This window comes from Mytilus trossulus, chromosome 4 (assembly GCF_036588685.1).
Source record: "Mytilus trossulus isolate FHL-02 chromosome 4, PNRI_Mtr1.1.1.hap1, whole genome shotgun sequence".
Lineage (NCBI taxonomy): Eukaryota > Metazoa > Mollusca > Bivalvia > Mytilida > Mytilidae > Mytilus > Mytilus trossulus.
Window position 1 is genome coordinate 58,555,393 of NC_086376.1, and position 26,238 is coordinate 58,581,630.

The following is a 26,238-nucleotide window of genomic DNA, read 5'->3' on the forward strand; positions in this document are numbered from 1 at the left end:
CAATATATGCAAATATAAATATCTGTGGTTTTAATTTTACTTTTGGACTAATTTTCTTTATTCTATATTTTGTCATTTGCATATCATTAAGAATTAATAATAATCATTGTAACAAATTGCTTGTAATTATACTGCTCTTTTAGGGCGTCCTTGATTGACAATAAAAATATTGTATTGTATTGTATTGTATTGTTAAAGAATTTCAAAAAGAAAAATGGGGGTCACCGGGCAATTTTTTTTCAAGGCATTCGAATTGATAAAACCAGAGGATTCCGAAAATCTGACAAAAAATTCAAAACATGACAAGCCAGCTTCCTTAAGGATGTATTCTTCTGACATTTCAGTCTCGTTCAGTCTCGTTGAAATCTCGTTCTGGAATTATGTCTAAAACATGAGATACAAGTGTAAAATATGAATGAATTTAAAAAATGTAATAATCAAACTCAACTCTGTAAAAATATTGGGTATTTCCAATGAGTAGTTTTTGAGTAATACATTTTTCAAATTTTATTACCAATCGAGTCAGTCTTTTTAGCCAAAATATCGAGAAAATAGGTGAGGGATACAAAAAATGATTTTACCACAAACATGTACATCCCACATCCCTTTTTTCTTTTCAAATTTCTTAGATATGAATGTTTTCAATCATTTATAACAAAGAAGTTGAAAAAATATGCAATTTGTACTTAAAACGGAGAAAAATCACAAATTTACAAAATTGACAACATGGTAAATTTGACACAAAAAAGCATCAAAATATGATAAAACTTTCTTATATTAACACCTACCTATAGTTTTTGAAATTAAAATTTATTCAGATTGGTCCCCTTCATCTTTATTGAAAGTATGACAAAAAGTTTAATTGTGGAAATGTGATTTTTTTCATGATTAGAGCCCAAAAATAGGTAAAAACTGATGAAAAATGGGAAAATCATGAAAATTGGGTACTTTCAAAGGGCCGTAGCAAAAAAAGAAGTGCACCACCGTATGATTTTTTCTTCACCAATTATTTTTTTACAGTCATATGAACACAAAAAACCGGTTTAGAAAAAAAGTTTAATTCTAGAAATTTTTGGCTCCTCAGAGGTGTACATCCTTAAAGAATAGAATTGTAAAAAAAAAACCACTTAGTGACGTCAGATTTGAATTTCTAAAAATATTTCCAAAAAATAAGATAGAATAAGGATTGATACAATATAAGATTTGTAATACTGAGATAACATGTATTAATAACAATGAAAATAACAATACCTATTAATACCAGATTGCGGTAGAAATTAGATAATTAATTGTATTATCGGTGTTTCTTCTGAATCAAACTGTAAACCAAATATATCGTACAAATTTCGTTGAACCAAACTAGAATCTAATAAATGAAGGGGGTGATGAATTATCTTTCACATAACACATAAATATAACAGGAAAGACGTAAAGACATTTGCCAAAATCCGTTAAAAAGAACATATATAACATTAAACTAAATGCATGAATTTGGGATAGAAAAGAACCGTGACATGTCTTATAGCAATGCGAATTCACACTCAGCAAAACAGTCACAATTGGGAATAAGTCACGTTCGGTTTCTAAGAGATCAGACGACGTCATGACAATCCATTAGATAACACGCGGTAAAAATGTCTTTGGTTAGTTTGGACAAAGACACATCGTATGGATCAACCAATTCGTGATGGTATCCGTAAAATTTACAGAGTGTCAATTTTAATTTGTCCTCCTCATAACTCTATTGGAGCAGTTTCTGCGTAAGGAGCATACTCCTGTATATGATGAAGTCCGTATAGTATGAACAAGAACGAGGATAACGTAGCAATTGAGATATGTGAACACCATAGAAGGGGCAGAGGGTATGTTACTGCTTAAAAATGGGAAATTGATAGTTGGGAAGTTGAAATCGTCCCGTTTATCATAGATTTTCGTTTAGCGTCGTCCATCTGTGTCAATATTGAGGAAAAGATCAAGGTAAAAATAAATCTAACTCCTATTTAGGATGTTGTATCTTATAATTCTAATCTAAGTGGAAAAAAAGTGATCCAGTCCATTACCAGGCATTTTGAGAATATTTGAAAAAATCAAATCCTATGGATATGTACATCTTTATTATACCGGTATGTAGAAAAACCCTACAAAATATTTGAGCTGTAGCTAAAAAAAAACTGTATGATAAGATGGCAAGACATATCATGTTTCCAGATGGACGAACGGACAGAGAGGGAAAAAATAATATGATACAAGCCCGGTAGTCCGCAATTTTTTGTGCGGACATGAATAATCATTTATATTGTTATACATGTATTTATTACTTATTTATTTATTGTTATACATGTTGTACTAAGTACTTGTTATATAAATTAACTGTTTACAAAGTTTTTTGAAATACTAAGGCTTTTCTACATCAGGCATAGATTACCTGAGCTGTATTTGGCTTTTTTCAACTTCTTTGGATTCGAGCCTCACTGATGAGCCTTTTTTTAGACGAAACGCTCGTCTGGCGTATATATAAAATTTAGTCCTGGTATCTATGATGAGTTTATTTTATGCCCGTCGACGTTTTGTCTCAGGATAATAAATTTCTCCCTTCACGTAATCTAATAATATAAGGGTATATTCAGGAGGAAAGTACACAACCAAGAGCAATGACCTTTCAGAATCGAGGAACAAAAGTGATCATTTGGTTAAAATCATAAAATAAACCCTCCGTCTAGCCCCAAACACTTGTTGAGAATGTAAAATTGTATTTCTGATTCAACATTACTGGAAATTAAAAGAATGATCTATTACTGAGACAATATAACAGATTGCTAATGTTACAATAAAACCATGTTGTACTAAGTACTTGTTATATAACAATGGTAATTGCACCAATCCTAAAAACAAATAGAATAATCGGGATAAGTGTTATATTCACAGGAGGAATGTTGAATTTTTCTGAATGACTCTACTGAGAACTAAAATTGGTATGTCTGTCAACATATAAAGTACAGAATGTGTGTCATCAGACATATCTTAACCAATATATTAAGATTACAATACTTGGAATATTCTGGTATGAAAAGGGACATTTAGTAACATAGGACAATACATATGCATCCATTTCAGTAAAAATAGTTAGAATGTATGTAATGGCAGATACATGTTTCACATAAGTAATGCGTTTGAAACAAACAAAAACACAGATGTTAATTCAGCACTCCTAATACATAAAAATGTTAACAGAAATTACATAAAACATACAAAAAACAAACAAACATTCGTCTTTTATCCCCTTTTAAAAAGACAGGAAAAGCGGAGTACATACTGACATGGGTAACTAAACAAAATATTTTTTTAATTCTATGAAATTAGTATCATAGTTTTACAGCACCATTCTTGCATAGTATGAGTTAACAACATTTAAAAAGTGTTTGCTTCAACAAGAAAGACAGCACTGTATGTATGTTTACAGTTAGGAATGTTATAGTTGAAAACAAGTCGGGGAAAAAGTCATGTGCGCAATACACTTACAACACAAACTGAAGACTATACTTAGTATTATCGAAATACAAATAAAACTGGTTCCTACAGTGAGTTAACCGGCAAAACATTAACTTTAACACATACTAAGACTTGACAACGTAGAAACATTCAAGGTTTACTAAAGTAGAAATCAAATATTGGCATGCACTGTGTTTATCCTTATTTTATAAGAATTTAAAGACATTCACTAGCAGCATTTAGTATGCAATGAACACTTTCTTAAACATCAACATAATGCTTTTATGATTTTTTGGGGTGGTTAAAGTGCTTTATTGAAACAGATATGCTGGTACAACACGTATACACAAATGTTGACATTATGTTAATCCGAAAGAAGCCTAGCTATCTAACGCGATTATGTGACTTGTGTACGACGAATGAAATCGTCGTCGAAGAAACAGACTATGTTGTGTCAAGTGCCGTATTTGAAATAACCTTATGTTTTTTTCAAAAATTATATAAAACGAAACGACAAAGTAGATTAGAACTAAGTGTATGTTGGATTTGTAATCTTTTCTGTCTATTTGATCGCATGCAAGACGCTACTTTGTTTGCAAAATACATACTTAATAAATGAGTTTAGTAGCACTTTGTTTTAGAAAAAAAACATAAGTGGAGCTATCAGTATATTCGTCACTCATATGAAATAATTGAACCCAGATATAAGGAGACGTAGGCAGTGTTTATACTGTCACAAGTCCTTCATCAACTTTAAACAAACAGTAAATTATATAAAGCAAAGAGAACAGATTGCATAAACAATACAATAAGACAAGAGGAACTTGTCTCTAATATATATCATACTTTCATCAAAGCATTTCATTCTAGACTTGGCAGATCACTTTACTTTGGTGATAAAATGAGAAACAACATTGGAATATTTCAAATTTTATTTTAAAAGTACAAAGCTCTCAGCAAAAATATCAACTGGTGCAATTTCATTGTTTGAACGGCGAATATTGTATCGATGAGTGATGCCAGAAAAAAATCTTGAATGTGCATGTTATGAAAATATTGTTTAACACATATTTGCATCACAATATCCTTTTGATACAGGTTTTGTGTAGATTTTATTTTTTTATTTTGCAAAATATATTGAAATCTTAAATTATAACGGAAATAAAGCAAATTACGTCATATTCAGTCCTTCCAAGTACTTACAGACCTAAATAGAAATTTCATCTGAAACTGCTATATTATGGTATGTTCACACTTTTTCATTTTCTTATAACACATATATTTGTTGGCGTCTATTATTGCGCGATATCCTGGGGAAAGCTGTTTATTGCAATATGTATAGTTGAATTTTATAAGTATCAAAAGTAAACATATTCTTACATTAAAACATATTTGCTAAATCGACATCTTATTTTCCTCAAATATCAATTCAAAAGGCATTTTCTCTAAAAGTCTAAAGGTAAAAAAAAAATGAAACCACAAAAGTACGAACAAATGGAACCGTCAACATAATTAATATGTTTGTATTATTTGGAATGTATCGACACGCCTGTTTTACTCCGACAGATTTCAGAAGAATTATAAATGTAATCATCACTATATATGTCATGTGTACGTTATAATAATCATTAATAGTAATCAGCTGTAATCGATTAAATTTTGCAGTGTAATCCTATGTAATCAGTAATCATGTCATTTCTGATTACAAGTAATCGTAATGTAATCGATTATATTGAAAAAACAGATTACATTTGAAATAAGGTGTAATTGTAATGTAATCAATTACATTTTATTAGCAAGTTATTGTAATTTAATCGATTACATTTTAAAGTAATCGACCCCATCCCTGGTGTACTGTTATCACGAATTGGTTGACCAATACGATGTGTCTGTTTCAAAACTAATTAGCGACATGCTTTAACGATCTAAGCTGTATTCTGCCGAATGTGCGATTCCCGAAAGTGACATTATAAACAAGTGTTGATCCACATTGCGTCTGATTGCTTTGCTTGTCCATGGACACAGTCTCCATTCAGAACCCTTGCGATCCCGTTGTATTTAGTTCAATACATTGATTTGCGTCTGAGTCAATTAACGAAATTCGGAACATTGGTAAAAAGACTCTTGCTTTACTTAAATATCACTTCTGTGTTTAAGAAATACAAAACAATTTTAAAATCTACGATATTTGGTCCCTGGTAGGTTCTTGGGAATCTTGTCCAATTTTATTTCTTACTGAGCCCAATTTATAATAAAAAGTAATTCAAAAAGAATAGATTCAATATATGGGATATGATCGACAGCACGTGCCATTTGAAAATCAATAAATGGCACATCTTTTGTGAAAATCGCCAATATCGTGCTTGACGTTAATAAGGTTATCGGTACCAATGTAAAATCGAGTAACCCGCCGCTGTCAGTCATATCGTTCATTTTGTTTTGTTCGTTGAAGAACCCGATGAATAATTTATCTAAGGAAATATGAATAAAGATAAATATTACAATATAACAAACTATGTTAAAATATACACATCACACAACTACTTCCTTTTGAGTTGAGCAAGACGCTTTAATTATAAAAGTAGAAAGAAACGAACTCAATCTAGTATTGTATCTATGATGAGTTGATTTTAATTAGTTGTCAAAATATATATAGAATCTAAGAACTAAATCCCTATTAAAAGAATCACAAATCAGAGACTAGTGATTGCTACTTCAAATCATCATGGATACCGGTCAATATATATGCATTAATTTGAAGATTATGCGAATCCGTTTATTGGCTTTTATTATTTTATGTCTTGGGCATATCATCAAGTTTGCTTTCGTGCTTCAGTACATTTTAAAATAATAAAAGCAGATGCCAAATATCAGAAAACAATTCGGTAAAGACTTGTTGATCAATCAATGTTACAATTTACAGGAGACATGTGTCGCCATGTCTGCTTGATGTATGCCAATATTAGAAAGATATTCAAAATGACTCATATAATCTGTATTGTTATAACATGTACAGTAATTGCCTGCTTCCAAGTCCAAACAAAACCTGATAGGAAAATCAAACATCTTCTAAATATAGTCCGAAATGTTGTCAATAGAGCAATTTATGTGTTTTATTTTCTAAAAATACATCGATCCAAAATTATTTTTAGTGAAACTGATATTAATCCGTCAAATGAAAGTACTTTTTAAACCAATGATAAGTATATATTGTTTTTTATTGAGTATGAAGTGTATTATTCCAAATTTCATCATTTACAAAAAATCGTAATCTTAAACGTAACAATATTTTCGAACTACATATATGAGGGGGGATAGGAGGGGTCCTTATCCCGAAATCCCGAGGTCCCGAATTTAAAAATAAAGTAAATCCTGACGTCCCGAAATCCGAAAAAAAAAGGATTCCCGGATCCCGAAATCCCGAGCTTAAAAACACCCGATCCCAAAGTCCCGATAAAGGTCATACACCCCCCCCCCCTTTCCCCATATATCCACGAGGAACGTTGTGGAACATCAAATTTCACATAATGATTACGTGCATCGAACATGAATTACCATCACTAAAATATTGTTTAATATGACTTAACAATCATTATTTATATCTGCATCAATGTTAAACAATCATAAAATTTTACAGCTATCTACTGAAAAATGTGTTATACAAAATATTCTTTTGTGTTACTTGTCAAGGGTCTCGGGATAAAGTTAAAGAAGACAACAGCGAAGATTTCTCAGTTTTTGTTGTGAAATTTTCAACATAGCGCGATTTTAGCACCAACGAAATATGTATATTAATGTTTAGTTCTTCCACTGATACAATATTACATGACTTGCACGTTTTCTAATGATTCCCTTTATTTAATTGCGGCTGATATGCAAGCTATAAGAACACGTGTCCTGTATGGCTATCTCTTAGAAACAGACGTCATTGTGTATGTAAACTAATTTGTCATAGCCATTTGTGAAATCTACACCCTACAAAGGCAATTTGTCACAGGAGGTTTCGTTTCCATGAGCAAAATTACATGTAAACAAGACGAGAAAGATCTGCTTACCCTTTTACAGCATATGAGTTAATCATGGTTTGTCTGAATCCTATGATTTCTGTGTACCGTTTTTCGTTTGTTTGTCTACCATTTGAGAAAATATATAGCCATTTACGAAGTAATGCCACAAAACCAGGTTCAACCCACCATTTTTTCCTTAAAAATGTCCTGTACCAAGTCAAGAATATGGCCATTGTTATATTATTGTTCGTTTTTCTGTGTGTTACATTTTAACGTTGCGCTTTTTGTTTTCTCTTATTTTTTAGTGTAAATTCACATTGTGATAAGACGTGTCATGGTACTTGTCTATCCCAAATTCATGTATTTGGTTTTGATGTTATATTTGTTATTTTCCTGGGATTTTGTCTGATGCTTGGTCCGTTTCTGTGTGTGTTACATTATAGTGTTGTGTCGTTGTTCTCCTCTTATATTTAATGCGTTTCCCTCGGTTTTAGTTTGTTATCCCGATTTATTTTTTTGTCCATGGATTTATGAGTTTTGAACAGCGGTATACTACCGTTGCCTTTATGCATATAATACAAATAATCGATGAAATGTGAAAAAGCCAGCAAACAGGAGTTTTGGATAAGGATAAATTCTGGTGGACAATTTTGAATTTAAATATTGTTTCCGGTTTCAAATTAGACTAAAACCGGGGTTTAGATCAAATTCACTGAAAATCAATGCTTATTTGATGTAAAAGGTAAAATCACAAAATTACTGAACTCCCGAGTTAAATTTCAAACGGAAAGTCCCTAATCAAATGGCAAAATCAAGAGCTCAAACACATCAAACGTAATGATAACAACTGGGTAATAACCTTTTAAGATATATTTCTATACTATGGTAGTATAAGCATTATACTGATTCTTTGCACCAACTGACACAGTGGACAATTATGTAATTTGTTCTTTAAATTCTAAACAAAATACAATATAAAGATTTATCAGAAGGAAATAACGGATACATATCTGACAAAACAAAGTAACATTATATAATAATGTAAAGAATCAGATAATTCATTTGTAAAACAACTTAAAAGGCTACCAGTTGATACTCATCTGTTCCTTATCCTCTTACAAATGATGTAGTATAAGTGCACACGTTCTTAACCAAGATTCTCATATCATATTTTGAAATCAAGAATGCAAATTTAAAGTTAATATACAGTAACAGTTACTTGTTGAAATTTAAAAAACTGAATGTTTTTTTTACCAGACTAATTTCAAGTGTATTTCTTTATATTATATAATGTTTCAGTTTTCTTTTTCCTTTTTTTTTTTGCATTGATAAATGTATGCGTCACTGCTGAGTTGTTTGTGGACGAAACGAGCGTCTGACATACAAAAATTTCTTCCTGGTATCTATGATAATTTAATTGATAACTTCTATTCGATACTGTAAATTGATGCCCATTATTGGGAATGATCTTTTTCTACATAAAGTGCACCCTAAAGCTCCACCAAAACAATAAAAAAATAGGCTGCAGACTTAAGAGCGGTCTTTTAAAAACATTTACATGTTGCTATTGGCGTATTTGACCTAACATGGACATTGTAACACACAATTATATATCAACTGAATAAGGCTATTTTGGACGATTTTCTAAGTTTTAAATGATATGCACGTTTTGTAGCCCTTGAATTTCTGAAAGTTATTATTTGTCAGACAGATTGTTGATACTTTAATATTTTCAAAAACTAATGCCTAAAAATAGCCTTTTAATGAACCTACACCTTTGAAAACTTATGTTATTGTGTTATTACACCTTCATGTAAAGCTGAAGAGGATCATGAACTATTCAGGGTTTAATAACTCTTTGTTGCTACAATTTTAATATTTCGGGTGTATCAATTATCTTTTAAGGATACCTCAAGTAAGTATTATAAAGCGTTTACATTATGTGCATACATCGTACACGAAATTGACATTTGGTCTATGTAAATAATGGTAATGATATTTGGTAATTATAAGTTCGATAAATATCGTACAAATACAATGAAATATATATGCATTGTCCTATACAGTTACTGACAAACAATTCTAATTGTAAACAAGTCATCGTATGACTGGAATGTAAGAATATAATAAAAGACGCTAGGCATCTCTCAAAAGACAAATAACCAAAAGAAAGCGAACTCCAATGAAAATTCTTAACAGAAAGTCCCTATGCAAATGTAAAAATCAATAGATCACGTCAAACGAATGGTTAAAATTGTCGTATATCTGGTACAGGCTTTTCTTATGTAGAAAATGGGGAATTTAACCTGGATTTAAATCTAGCTAAACCTCTCATTAATATGACAATCTCATGAAATTCCATTTTATCGACAACGATGTGTGAACAAAACAGACATAGTTAAAGTCAAAATTAGAGATAGAGCAGTCAACATTGTGTTATAATCTTAATCACTATAGAAACAAACAAATACGGCAACAAACGTAAACAAAAAGGCATATAGGCAAAGCACATTAGCAATATCGAAAGACAAAAATACAAAAACTTACCATAGCACAATAACACAAGACAAGATGTTTAAAAGTACTGAGCATAGTCAAATGGATATTTCCAAAAAGTAGACTATACAGTTAAAAGTAATATTTAACAAAGATAAATGAGAGAATATTATAATATGTCATAAAGATGCTAAACAACGTTTGTACCTAGAAGCTATCATTCAAGATAAGTGTGTGTTATTTGTGACGTTGATACGGAATATTTATCAACAAGGTCTTGGTATCTTCCGATGAACTTTTTTTAGAAAAAGCTTGAAACATTCTCTGACATACCCCTGGTTCTTGAACTTTCTGCTCAGACACTTGTGACCTTTCACACAGTCTGAGTTGCAGCGTAGCCACAGCAAGCTCTTGAGTACCGAATGAGTTTGTAAATGTATATATCCCATATGCATGTGAAGTTGGTATATTGCTACTAAGGTGTTGATTTTTCAGATACAGTATATGGATGGTGTTCTATCACTTAATACATGTAGCTTACAGGTAATGAGACTTAACATTACATATATCCTTGCTAATGAACTTGCGATAAAGGTTACTACCTAGGCTAAAAGGTTTGTTTTACTTTGATATTGAAACAGGTTGACTTAACTAGAACCTCTTATAAGCGTGATGATTTCCAACTTTTATGTGGTCAACTTAAAAATTTTCAGCAGTAACAAATAGCCTCTGTTCCGTCATTTAGGTGCTTAAACCATATCAGTTAATACAATACGCTTTACACTATTCAGACCTCATGGACAGTGGTGAGCTCCTATACATAAACTGTTTCAGTAATGAGGAAGAACAACTTTAATTGACAACATACGTTTTTTGGTCACCAACAAGAATAAGTTGACTGATGTGTCATTGTCTTTAATCACTAGCAAATTTTGTTCAGGGTCTTAGATCTTTAGATTCCAACATAGTTGTCTGATCTGTATGTGTACCGATTGTGTCCTATTCCCAATGTAAAATATTACAGAGTGTTAATTCACATGGCAGGCGATGTGTGTATAACAAGAGACACTATCTTTGTCAACACAACTAGTTTGACCCTTTTGTTTTTCATGCAATTCCATGAGCTATGTCTGCTTATAATTGATTCACATGTTTTAAACATCACCAAACTGCTGTTATCTAATACATGTACTATAAGTTATATGGTTTGATACTGACCCCCTACGGCTCCTATGGATTTTACTAACCCTTTATGGATTGTAGGGGGTCTATAGTGAACAGTATAAAGAATTCATGGCAAGCTAGACTTTTCCTTTTTTGTAGAAAAATAAACAATGAAATACAACAATATCAAAAGACGACGCCAACATTAACAATAGATGTGATGTCATGAGCCCCTATGAAATTTACTAAACCCCTACCGATCCATAGGGAGTCACCATGTGACCGTGCTAAACCAATTACAAAGTGATATTTTACCAGCAGTGCGATAAAATTGTATGAAAATCCAATTTTTCAACTTAAAGCAATTTTTGAAATTAGTTTATGCTTGTGATATAACATAATTGTCCTCCCCATTTAAAATAGTTGTAGTAGTTGTTTCTGTTTCTTAGGGCATAAACCAAGACTAAATCCCTATACCAAGTCAGGAATATGACATTTGATTCATGTGTTTGTGCTTTTGATTATGCCATTTGATAAGAGACTTTTCTTTCTTATTTTCATTGGAGTTCTGTATGTTGGTTATTTTACTTTTTCCCAAATGTTGATTTTCTTAACTGCTATCTATTTTAATTCAATGTATAGTAAGGTAACACATGAAAATTTGTCCTCAATACTCTTCAACTTCGTCTGTTATTTGGCCTTTTTAAATAAACACAACAGTGGTATACAGCTGTTCGAAATTCATTAATCGATTAAGTAAACCAAAACTGATGGAAACACATCAACTATAAGAGGAGAACAACGACACAACAGAAAAACATCTTTTGATTCCAGTCTTTTGTAGACAAAACATGCATCTGACGTAAACTTCAACCCTTGTATCTTTGATGAGTTTTTATGCATATATATGGACTTTCTACATGGATTAGATATTAAAGCGCTTGATAAATTAGAGGCTCTTAAGAGCCGGTGTCGCTCACCTTGGTCTATGTGCATAGGACACAGATGGATTCATGACAAAATTGTGTTTTGTTGATAGTGATGAGTTTGTAGATCTTACTTTACTGAACATTCTTGCTTTTTACAATTATTTCAATTTATAATGAACTTGGCCCATACGAAAATATTTGGTAAAATTTACAAAAATTTACAAAATTTACAAAATTGTTAAAAATTGACTATAAAGGGCAATAACTCCTTAAAGGGTCAACTGACCTTTTTGGTCATGTTGACTTATTTGTGGATCTTTCTTTGCTGAACATTATTGCTGTTCACAGTTTATCTCTATCTATAATCATATTCATGATAAGAACCAAAAACAGCAAAATTTCCAATTCAGGGGCAGCAACCCAACAACCAGTTGTCGGATTCATCTGAAAATTTCAGATCAGATATATCTTGACTAGAAAAACAATTTAACCCCCATGTATGAATTGCTCTTTATGCTTTGGTTTCAGAATTATAAGCCAAAATCTACATTTTACCCCTATGTTCTATTTTTAGCCATTGCGGCCATCTTGGTTGGTTGGCTGGGTCACGCCACACATTTTTTAAACTAGATACCCCAATGATGATTGTGGCCAAGTTCGGTTAAATTTGGCCCAGTTGTTTCAGAGGAGAAGATTTTTGTAAAAGCTAACAATGAACCCTTTGGGCCAGGTGAGCTAAAAATAATATCTGAATGTCTACCAGAATTTGAATATCATACTAGTATCTTAAATTTAGAAATTTCTATTTTGCATAAGAGTTCTATTTATCTGGTTACAAACAAATTTGCTTCCTTGAATACTTTACCATCAAGGGAGAAGATTTTAAGAGTGATTCCATAAATATGCTATAATGGCAAGCCCTTTTTAAAAAAAAAGAAAATGTTTTTTGTAGAACCACCAAGCATGGTTCCTAGATTATTTGCTTTTTATATTATCTTGAACATAACATAACAAAAGGGGTATACATGATTGATATGCGTCAAGATCTATATTTGTGCATAATCAAATAACACCTGGATTATCAGTATCGCAGGGTATCATCAGCTCAAAAGGTTGTATATCAGTATTAACATGATAAACAACAAATCTTTCTATAATTTTATTTTTTTATAAATGTGCAATTATAAGTCAGAGATATATATTGGGTACTGTTCAACTTGTTTTTTATAATAATTAACAATACATGATTCTGATTATTTATATAAATAGGGTGTAAGACATTCGAGTTTAAGGCATATCTTATATAAGTTTCTTGACCATTCATATTAGCTAACCATAACTAATGAAAGAGAAATAACTCTATTCAAAATAAAGTAAAAACTATATTTGTTAAATCATAATGATGGACTTTCAATTTTCAGAATCGTCATAATTTAAAAAAAAATCTAATCCAAAGAAAAACATGAAATCTATATCAGGAGTCAATGACAAAGATGGAAAAAAAGCTGTTTTCATCTACCTTATTTCAACACCATATTATAACACAAATCTATACTAATTATAATATGCTGTGTTGCTAGGTTAACATATCGAATGTGATATTTTTGGGTCATTTACTGAGCACTATTAGATCTACCTATGTCATGTTAGGCCAAATATATTAGATCATGTATGCTTTTAAATTTGCACTATATACATGTAAGACCAAAAATTAAGCTATTAAAGATAATATGCATGATGTAAGTTCCTCCAGCAATCAACAACCACAACAAACAAATCCTTTATTGAGAGATATACCCTTCTTTTTATATCTCATTAAATGAAGCACATAATCTTTAACATCTAGATACTACCAACGCTATGTGAACTTTAACATTTCAATATTGAAATATCTACCTAACAATAATGTGGAGTCTCTTATGTTGTAGTTATTACACAGACTGGATCATACATAGTCTGACATTCTTCTCGTTCAGACTGAAAAAAACATTTCATCAGTAAAATAAACTTCATTTTTTCCTAGCCAATCATAAAACCACTAGAGAACTCCTTTTGCCAGATCATTATGAAATAAAGAGATCAAGTAAGGAGACATGGAGTGATTTTTATTAGACAACTATCCACCAGAGACCAAATGATGTAGGTGTTAGCAATAGTAGATGAACAGAATGAGCAAAACCTATATGCATTAGACAGCTTTAAAAGGCCATAAATAACAAAATACAGTTGCACAATCTACAGTCTTAACAACTATCGAGGGAAAACAGTGTTACATCATTAGAAACTATAACAAAATATTTTCTATATTCTGACAATCCAAAATGTGCAAAATTACCAAAGAAACTAGCTTTATACAATCAAACGTTGAAACCAAAGTGTTCCATTACCCTTTGACTCATTAATTTATAGTAAAAAGCCTACCTTTGTTGATTTCAGCATCTCTAACAGATTATTCTTTTTTAAGGCCTGCACTCCAGATGGACTGAAGAAAACTACTGCAAATGGCTTACCCTGCAGACAAACAAAGTGCATTTGTATTAGTGTACAACAAAATAAACTAGAGGCTCTAAAGAACCTGTGTCGCTCACCTTGGTCTATGTGAAAATTAAACAAAGGACGCAGATGATATCATGACAAAATTTTGTTTTGGTAATGGTGATGTGATTGTACATCTTACTTTACTGAACATTCTTGCTGCTTAGCCCAGTAGTTTCAGTGGAAAATGTTAGTAAAAATTTACAAATTTTATGGAAATTGTTAAAAATTGACTATAAAGGACAATAACTCCTTAGGGGGTCAATTGACCAATTGGGTCATGTTGACTTATTTTAAGATCTTACTTTGTTGTACATTATTGCTGTTTACAGTTTATCTCTTACCTATAATAATATTCAAAATAATAACAAAAAACGGCAAAATTTCCTTAAAATTACCAATTCAGCAGCAGCAACCTAACAACGGGTTGTCCGATCCATCTGAACATTTCAGTGCAGATAGATCTTGACCTAATTAACAATTTTTACCCCTGTCAGATTTGCTCTCAATGCTTTGGTTTTTGAGTTATAAGCCAAAAACTGCATTTTACCCCTATGTTCAATTTTTAGCGGTGGCGGCCATCTTAGTTGGATGGCCGGGTCATCAGACACATTTTTCAAACAAGATACCCCAAAGATGATTGTGGCCAAGTTTGGATTAATTTGGCCTAATAGTATTAGAGGAGAAGATTTTTGTAAAGGATTACTAAGATTTACGAAAAAATGGTTAAAAATTGACTATAAAGGGCAATAACTCCTAAAGGGGTCAACTGACACTTTCGGTCATGTTGACTTATTTGTGTATCTTACTTTGCTGAACATTATTGCTGTTAACAGTTTATCTCTATCTATAATAATATTCAAGATGATAACCAAAAACAGCAAAATTTCCTTAAAATTACCAATTCAGGGGTAGCAACCCAACAACAGGTTGTCCGATTCATCTGAAAATTTCAGGGCAGATAGATCTTTACCTGATTAACAATTTTACTTGGACAGATTTGCTCTTATTGCTTTGGTTTCTGAGTTATAAACCAAAATCTACATTTTACCCCTATGTTCTATTTTTAGCCATGGCAGCCATCTTGGTTGGTTGGCCGGGTCACGCCACACATTTTCAAACTAGATACCCCAATGATGATTGTGGCCAAGTTTGGTTTGATTTGGCTGATTTGGCCCACTAGTTTCAGAGGAGAAGATTTTTGTGAAAAGATAACAAAAATTTATGAAAAATTGGTAAAAAATGACTATAAAGGGCAATAACTCCTTAAGGAATCAACTGACCATTTTAGACCTTAAACTTATTTGTAGATCTTACTCTGCTGAACATTATTGCTGTTTACAGTTTATCTCTATCTATAATAAAATTTGAGATAATAGCAAAAAAACGGTATAATTTCCTTAAAATTGTCCATTTAGGGGCAGCAACCCAACATACGGTTGTCCGATTCGTCTGAAAATTTCAGGGCAGATAGAAATTCACCTGATAAACAATTTTACACCTTGTCAGAATTACCCTGAATGCTTTGATTTCAGAGTTATAAGCCAAAATCTACATTTTACCCCTATCTTCTATTTTTAGCCATGGTGGCCATCTTGGTTGGTTGACCGGGTCAAACCACACATCTTTTAAACTAGATACCCCAAGGATGATTGTGGCCAAATTTGGTAAAATTTGGCCCAGAAATTTCAGAGGAGAAGATTTTTGTAACAGCTAACGCTGGACGACGACAGACGACGGACGCCAAGTGATTAGAAAAGCTCACTTGGCCCTTTGGGCCAGGTGAGCTAATAAAAAAGAGAAGTTGACCTGTTAATATTTATTTGAATTAAACATTAGTTTTATAAACATTAAGAAATCACCTTGAGACAAAAAATTAAGTCCTTCATACGTTGCCTGCTTTACATTCACTTGAGGAAGAACATGACTGACTATTTTAAGTATCATATCCTCATAATTTCATACTCTTTACCATTTGGGACATTAAAAAATGTTATTTCATGTCGGTTGAGAATAAGATTCTCTTATTGGATAAAAAGGGGTCACATGCCATTCATTAATCTTTAGTAATAAATTCCATCAGTCATTAACAGAACAATACGGACTAGAAAACTGGTTGTTAAAGAACTTTTACATGATAGTGACTGGTGGGGCGTGGCTTCCGTCTGAAAATGACAGTTGGGGCGTGGTTTCACTGTTAATGACCGTGGGGGCGTTTTTCTCTGTTTAGAGAGATGTACCTTTTATAAAACGTGTTCCTGTTTTTAATATTATATTTAAGTTGTTGAATTGTTTATTATATTATTTTCGTTAAATAAAAAATTAAAGAGAGTATTTATATACTGAAAAGTTGCACTAAAATGAATGGCAGTATTACTACGACTGGTCTTCACTCTTCGCCATAGAAGTCAACAACTACTTGAGTTTGCTTTAGGCGTTTTGAATTTATAAGAATTTTCCAAAACATGATTTCTCAATGAAATAAACATAATAGTTCATGAAAAACTGGTCATTATCGTGATACATGGACTGCCCGTAGGACAGTGGTATTGACTGCCACAGCAATAATGACCTCGTCTTCGGCTCAGTCATTATCACCATCTTAGTCAATACCACTGTCCTGGGGGCAGTCCATATATCAAGATAATGACCAGTTTTTCAAGAACTATTATATAATTATTATGAGAAAATCAATGGTTTATGGTTGTGTAGTCAAGCCTCATATCTCCTTCAAATGCAGTATTAAACCTACTTTAAATGACCATAGATTCTTCCTTTAAACTATATGATTATACTAAATCTAAACTTGTCTTTTGTATAAGAATGAATGAATGTTGACATTTAGATGTTTTTGAAGTTCTGTTGAGTTGTTGTCTAATTGATATATACCAGTTGTGTTTGAAAGATTTTTTATGTTTCTGTTTCATGATTAATTCTGCAAACTTTCTCTTATAAGGAGAAATAATGAACTTCATCATAATCGTACAAAGACTTACATATTTATCGACCAATCTTTTGATTTCATCTGTTATTTCATCTCTGTGTACAGTCTCATATACATTCAGTTCCTCTACTGGTATCCCTAAAACATAATAAGTCAAATGTCTAATGTTATCTCTATGTATGGACCAATATATATAATTCTACCACTCATAATAACATCACAAGCCACATGTCTTTGTATGGTCTCATACTACATCTTATTTTTCTTCTTTTTTTCATATAAAACACATAACAAGTCACATGTCTTATATTATATATGTCATTGCTATATACTCACTCATATGCATCTAGTTCCTCTAACAGTGATTTCTGTCCCATGACAGCATTTTAGCAATAAAATTCATTCAAATATTGAAAAATAAATTTATCTAACGAATGAAGAAAATCAATAAACATCTTAAATAGATTAGTACACTATTATGAAATAATTAAACTTATTTTTTCAGTACCTTTAGAACATAGTCTTTCTAAAATAGTATCTTTTCTGATATTACTACATGGAAATAAAATTGGCCTCTCTTCTGATTCATCCCTTTCTGAAATAAACAGAAAAACAATTATAAACAGACAATTTTTTGCATATCAAGTTTCACCAATTGAAATCTATTTACTCCTCTTCAGGATAAATAAGAAAACTGTAAAATGATAATTCTTTTGAAAAAGTCAAAAGGATACATACACACAGTTAGGTCTTATCTTCAACCAGTCATTTACTCAGTTTTAACCCATTTTTGTTATATAATATATACTTATTTTACAATTATATCTTTTCATAATTGTAGTCTATCCCAGGCATTCCACCCCCCCCCCCCCCCAGATTAACCACATCAAGGTTGAAAATGTGTTATTTGATTGGTGTCAAAGTATTTCTAAATATGAATACAAGAAGATGTGGGATTCTCATAAAATCTTATTTTGATAAAGCTATGAAAAATCAAGAGAGAACATTTTCCCGCCAAAATTCCAATGGCAAATATCTTGAAAACAAGCACATTGACCCTTATATTGTTTTTGCTTTTTTGAAACTTCAATTAATCCCCTATCAATATATACTAGTTTCATGAAAAGTTATTTATTTTGAAACTGAGCAGTGAGCATCCTTAAAACCATGCAATGAATCTTACAACACTTAAACTCATACAATGAATCTTACAACTGAAAAATCCATACAATGAATCTTACAACACTTAAACCCATACAATGAATCTTACAACACTTAAACCCATACAATGAATCTTACAACACTTAAACTCATACAATGAATCTTACAACTGAAAAATCCATACAATGAATCTTACAACACTTAAACCCATACAATGAATCTTACAACACTTAAACTCATACAATGAATCTTACAACTGAAAAATCCATACAATGAATCTTACAACACTTAAACCCATACAATGAATCTAATAACACTTAAACTCATACAATGAATCTTACAACTGAAAAATCCATACAATGAATCTTAAAACACTTAAAACCATACTATGAATCTTACAACTGAAAATATAGTGTGGTAAATGTACAAACCTAACAGTATATAATCACATAGATTATCAGCATTACCAGACTCTTCACCATTAGGACTGAATCCTAGCTGTCTTGCTGAAGAGAAAAAAACATAAGTTTCACTTCCAAACATTGATTAATTTAATCTCAGATATGTTTTACTGACTAATATGATCAGAATGCTAGTGTCAGAGCACAAGGGGTTAACAAATGCTATTCATTATATATGATTATGAATAATAAACATTTAATCAAATTATTTTAAAATTAGTTGTTGCCTTTTGTCCATAATTAGAGAGCAGAACTGATTTTTTTCTATTTTCTGTAATAAAAAAAAAAAAAACACAAGGTGATGCATACATTGTAGCTGTTAACTTCTATATCATTTGGTCTCTAGTAGAGATTTGTCTCATTGTCAATCATACCATACCTTGTTATTTTATCACTGCATTGCAGTTTGAAAGCAAAGAATTGTTCAGGCAATATTAGGAATTGAGTTATTTCTCTTGGTTCAAAATTGAAGAATTATACATAAATAGTTTCAAAGTTACTTTAAGCATATCCATTTTAAAACCAAAATCAGAAATATTGTTAATATAAATTTTCCAATACAACTTAAGGGGAAGTAATATTGCATCACCATGTACATAATCTGTCAAGGTATAATATTTGAATATGAAATGAATATCTGTCATAGTTCCTGCATCTGGATTATTAGATGCACACATTTATAGCATAACACTTTGGTACCTGTCTTTGCTGTTGCCTTGCCAACTACATAACAAGTAAGACTCTTGACTAGCTCTGATTGCTTGCCTTCTGAAATAAAAATAAGAGGTACTAAATATAAATATATATATATATATGTACACATACAATCACTGCAATCATATGGATAGCCATTGTCATTTGTGTGCTATAAGAAAGGTCAGATACATTGTATTTTTAATATAAAAAAGAAGATGTGGTATTTTCATTTTTAACATTTTTGATTTGAGAGTCACTGATCATGCTGATGAGTCTTTTGTAGAATAAACACACATCTGGCGCAAATACATTTCAATCCTGGTATCCTTGAACCTTGATGAGTTTATTTCCATCTCTTTAACTTTCTCTTGATAAAATATAATGTGGATTCAATTCTATTATATATGGGGTACTATGATGGATTTCATGATATACATGATTGATTGATTGTTGGTTGCGTTACGCCGCATTATGCATGAAATTAACACCAATTCAAGCTTTCATCATAAAACAAATTTCTAAAAGGTTTGTTTTCAGATTTTAGAAATCTTAAAACTACATTATCAAAGTTTCTATATCTATATTGGAAACATCTTAATCCACAAACAATCAGTAGCCGCAGTTATAATTGAATCCACTGTTATTGATTATCTTTAATGAAACAAACCTTTCCATGGCTGTATGACTTCCTGTGTGGCTTTAACGGCCTGTTGACTTGTAAACACTATTGAATGGTAACTGGTGTAGTTTGACAGTCTGTCAGTATATTCATCAATGTTGATAAAATTAAACTTTAAAACTGGAACACTTACAGGGTTGTAACCTTTACTTTCTAATGTCTGTAAATAAAGATTAACATTTTGTTTAATTAAACTGTTTGCAGTTTTTCTCTTATTAAACGAAAAATTCCTCTCATAAATATAGAGTCTGAGCCTCATTGGCAATCACACTACATCTTCTTATTTATCTGCATCTGACTTGATACAATATTTCTCCACTTTAGTCAGGTAAAGGAGTAGGCCCAGTTCGACACCTTTTTGGACTTAAAATATAGTAAATTTTTTTTTACAAATTTGTTAAAAGCATAAACTTTTAGCTATACAATAAAAATCAAAACCAAGGAGTAAACAAAGACTCACAAAACCAAAAGGCATTTACATCAACAGTTATAAATAATAAATAGGAAACAACAAGAACTCCACTAAAACTGGGAGTGAAATCAGGTGCTCCAGAAAGGTAAGCATTTCCTGAACCATATACAGCACCTGTTGTGTTATTTGTTTGTAAAGTAGAATACTTTTGATACACAAACATTAGCTACTTTTATTTACAATACAATGCACATGCATCAGTTACTTGCATCAATAATTCATGAAAAGTTATTAATACCTTCACATTTTTTGTCAAAAAGGAAGTGGACACACTTGTGCTCAGTCTTAATATTTAGACATACCTTGTATTTGATGATAATACATAACACATAAAGGTTGAGACTGAACAAACAGACAGCCACTTACATTTTAACAATACCATCAGAAGAATGGCATGTAATGGCATATTTGTATTTGATAGATATTTTGATTATGAATAATATAATCAGCCAGTCGACAAAAATATAGATGAATAAGAGATAGTGTTACAAGATGTTGCGAAAATTTAAAGGGACAAGGACTGCAGCTTAAATAGCCACAATATGTTTCCTTTTATCAATAGTATATCTTGTATGGTTTCTGTTGTAAGCATTAGCTCTGATTTTTTTAAGATTTTTTTTTTTATTCATTTATAACTTTTTCTATTTGAGATTTATAATTTATCGTACATGTCATCCTCATGTACATGTTTTAATTTGTTTATACTTGTTTATTGTTGAAGTACATACATTTATCACTCACTGTTTTTTTCTTATTACTATTTTTGTTTCAATCAACAAAAGCCATGCATGCATGAAATTGTAACACATAAATTGTCTCCCCTATATAACTTGGTAATTATGCATGATAGGTTTTTAACATCAAGAAGCATTCATTTCATATGTTATATATTTTTAAATAATGTCAAAATAATATTTTTTCTTGGTTCAAAAATTGTGCGATTTCGACATGTGTTCGATGAAATTTCAAAGATTTTCGGATTTCCCATTTGCTAAAAATAGAAACACACATTACTAAAAATAGCACAAACAGGTATAATTTGAAACACTTCCAAAGTGATGCTGAGTCATTTGACATTCCAACAAACAACACAAAAAACAAATCTCAATAGTTGCTTCTGGACAATTTTTCAAATTTTGCATGGTTTTCTCTGAGATCAGCTCTTAAAAGACTAAAGCATATATATGAAACTCAAGTGAAAATATTTTTTTGTACTTGACATGGACAGAGTTGAATTTTGAGTGTGGTTGCTCAGTCACAGTTTGATGGGCAAGTTATACAGAGTAATAGCCAATTTAAAAAAAGTTTAAAATATTTGGAATTACACAGTACATGTATTGTCATATCTTCATATGATTCTATTTGAGATAGCAAACAGTTGTATGAATTCCACTTTTGAATTCTATCTGAGAATAAGAAACAATAAACATAATAAAGGGTTTACTACAGAATACAAGTTAATTAATGAAGGATGGGGATCTACCTTATGATATTGATCTATGCCTCCTTCAGTTGGTGATCGCAACAATAATATAAACTTTCTTTTCCCATCTTCTTCTAGTGCCATACCATACAGAATATCTTTTTCATATCTTCTTGTCTGAAAATATACCAAGTACATTGAAAATAGTACATGTAACTGTATTTTACAAATGGAAGTTTTTAACGACCTTGACTGGCTATACAGCCCTTGCATGGTCAGAACTGTATTTTGATGTGTAGGTCAATTATTTAAACCCTCAACTGTTTTGCTGTATTATATCAACATGATCAAACAGTTTCATTTCTACCTCAAATACATGTTAAATATACATGTATTTCAACAAATATATATATCAACCTTCACTTGAAAACATTAGAAACAGTTATATCCAGGTCAGAAGATAGTGATCTCCATAATGTTAATTTTGCTAATTGTACCACCAGAATAATAATACCTCATACTCACACACACATTATATAGAGATTAATACATGGCCTTTTCCATATCAGCCTGGGTATCATCCCGAGACCCCCATATCAGCCCGAGACGGAGTCGAGGCGATAATATGAGTCGAGGGATGATACCCAGGCTAATATGGAAAAGGCCTTTTAATAATCGCTTTATCATATACTTCCGACAATAGTTTTATGTAAGACAAAAAAACAAACCAAATGCAACAACTAAAACAGTCAAAAACTTTATAAAGAAGTTAAGTTATAAATCCAATATACTATAATTGTCAACCAACAGCATCACTACCTCCATATATATGTACATTGTATGGTAACATTTCCTATAGAGGCATTTTGAAACATTGAATATTTGGAAGAGTTTCATGATCATTATTACTCCATGTTTGTTGTACTATAAAATGATTCATAATTGCCAATGGCATTTGATAGCAAGTACTAAACTATCCCCACAAAAGTTCCCGTAAATTTTGACGTCGTCATCAATATCTGACGTCACAATGAAAAAATAAACAACCGATACCGGAAACACCGGAAGTAACTTGCACGAGAAGCACTGTTATGGGTTTTTGCACGAGACGCCCCTGATATGGGTTATCAAACCGGGCTGATATCAGTTATCAGCCTGGGTGGGAAATTATGGCTTGTGTACTTCCGTTCGTTACACATATGCAAAAGCTATCATATTAATGCTAAGTATATGATAAATATATATATATATAAATCTTGCTGTTATCATGATTATGACTTTCCTTGAATGTTAGACAAACAGAGGCTTTTATTATTAAGGTAGACATTCAGATGTCTATTTTTTGTGTAGTTAAGTTGCTATTTATGTGTTCTGTTTTTGTATTTCAATTTTTTTTTAATCAGCATCTTATGTTTTATTCAAATTATGACATCAAATTAATAATAATTAGAGCTTTAATTTAAGAAAATCATTTAGATAGATAAAAAACATTTCTAAAAACCAATGTATTCTGTGTGAATTTCTCACAATATTTTGACAACAACTTTAACTTGTTTGGTGACATCTTTCATGTTCATTTGTTTCCACATTGAACATGTTGAAAATAAAGGACATATTCCTACCTCATTTATAATTCAATATATAATAACCAGTGATAACTGTTTTAAATAAGTTTAAATGTTTTAATAGCTCATATTAAATCTAATAATTTGCAGAAGCAAATTTTTGTTCTTCCCTGGCCAGGATTCTAACTTAAGCTATTGAGATATCATGGCAACAAATCTTCTTGCGTTATGACCAGAGCTAGAACACTCTACCAACTAATAAAAAATTAAGCTGTCGGTGGCCAAGTGTAACCTTTCATTGTCAGTTTCATCTAGCAACTTGTAACACAGTACATGTACATGATGTAGAAGGCATGAAGATGGGATATTACAGATCAGCTGAGTTATATTATTATCTATATCATATTACATGTATTAGCACATTATATATATGTACAACTGTACAATCATCCAATGTTACTTGTAAGTTACATTGTAAAGTTGTACATGTGTATGTAAGTTACGTGTCTGTAAAAAAAATTGTACATGTGTTCTGAGATTACTATAACACATTTTATATAGTAATCTCAGATGTGTTATGTTTTCCAACAGAGGACTTATTCACTAATTATCATTCTAACTTTAAAACTGTTAATTCAAACTGTTAAGCTCGAGTCAATGCCGGCAATGGCATTATCAAAATAATTATGATGACTTGGAAAGCATTTTAAAATTTTTACTTTGACGATTTCCTGCTTTAATAAGACATGTTATTGAGTGCGGTCTCACTAATTAGCGACAACAAGCGTCAACAAGCGAGAAGAAGCGACAACAAGAATTATTTTAGCGACAACAAGCGACAAGAAACCATTTAGCGACAATAAAACATATTTTTTTTAATTAATATAATAAAGATGACAAAGCGTGGCTGAGAGTTCTACAAATAAAGCATCGAATTGACATAACAAGAGTACACTTAGAGCATAGTATTAAGCAATTGAATCAAAATATTATATTCCATTATGCCCGCTCCATATATATCTCCATTTGTTTATTCATACTTTGACTTTGATGAAAACAGATACATACATTATCTTATACATATTCTTCATATTTAGAAATAAAAAAAAATAAGCTCAATCTCTTTCTTCTTCACAAATGTTTAATTTCTTCATCTACCAATATACTAATATAAACTTCACAATCTCTTTCTTCCTTACAAATATTTCATTTCGTCGTCTATCTATATAATAAAACATTTTAATTAGACATATCTGCTCGTAAATTAAAAAAAAAACATTACATACAAATTTCTTTATATCTTATATCTAATATTCAATAAAAAAAAATGTTTTATTGTAGCTAAATAGTCTTCTTGTCACTTGTTGTCGCTAAAATAATTCTTGTTGTCGCTTCTTGTCGCTTGTTGACGCTTGTTGTCGCTTGTTGACGCTTGTTGTCGCTAATTATTGAGACCCATATTGAAAAGACATCAAACATCACTTAATTTTATTTGTTTTTGTTCCTGTTAATACAAAGTTTTTTTATTTTTAACTTGACGTGTACTTGTTGACACACGTGCACAGTATATTTGTGTAATGGAATTTCCGACTGCAGATTAACCACATAGAAGTAGAAGAAGAACTGGTTAAAGAAAAAATAATAATAAATTATATATAGCCTTTCAAGATGTCATGGCTTAGTCAAAAAGCCGACAGACATGGTGATATTAAGTTGAAGACGGACGGACTGACAGAGGGACGCCTTAAAAACATTATTGATTTCGAATCTACGTGCCGTGGGGTTTCACAATTAATTTACCCGTTGAACAGGTGTTGAACGTGGAGTTGCAAAGGTAGCAAGTGTCAAATGTGACAAATGTAAACAGGAAACCAATATACTAAATTGAAGACAATTGCGGACGATCGTTGTCAGTTTACGCATTGTAGTTAAAAGAATTTTTACATCACGTCTCTTTGTCTTTTAACCTAAAATGATTTTGAGATTGAAATTTCTTTTGTTTCAATAATTACATATTTAATATTTCTATTTTTATTTTCACATTGAACTTATTCTCAGACTACTTTGATGGGCGTTTTTCAATAAAAGCGTAACTTTCAGAGGGCTAAAACAAATGGAAAATCAACCTGTCTAAAATTTATTTTCAAGAGTTATTTTGAATACCTCTATTATAGACCTGTTTGTAAACAAAAATTGCAATCTTAAATATTCTTTAAA

At 31.3% G+C, this 26,238-nt stretch overlaps 1 protein-coding gene across 1 annotated transcript in view; it reads right to left on the bottom strand.

Moving 5' to 3' along the window:
* Positions 1-25,887, bottom strand: part of LOC134715635 (uroporphyrinogen-III synthase-like) — a 34,004-nt gene extending 8,117 nt beyond the window's left edge. The window contains exons 1-8 of the mRNA XM_063577951.1: positions 25,822-25,887; positions 22,517-22,633; positions 20,550-20,721; positions 19,886-19,954; positions 19,157-19,231; positions 18,065-18,159; positions 17,617-17,703; positions 14,507-14,596 (exon numbers count right to left, since the gene is read on the bottom strand). Of these exons, the coding sequence (XP_063434021.1) occupies positions 14,507-14,596; positions 17,617-17,703; positions 18,065-18,159; positions 19,157-19,231; positions 19,886-19,954; positions 20,550-20,721; positions 22,517-22,600 (672 nt within the window). The 5' untranslated portion in view covers positions 22,601-22,633; positions 25,822-25,887. The remainder of the gene's footprint in view (positions 1-14,506; positions 14,597-17,616; positions 17,704-18,064; positions 18,160-19,156; positions 19,232-19,885; positions 19,955-20,549; positions 20,722-22,516; positions 22,634-25,821) is intronic.
* Positions 25,888-26,238: the final 351 nt, after the last annotated feature.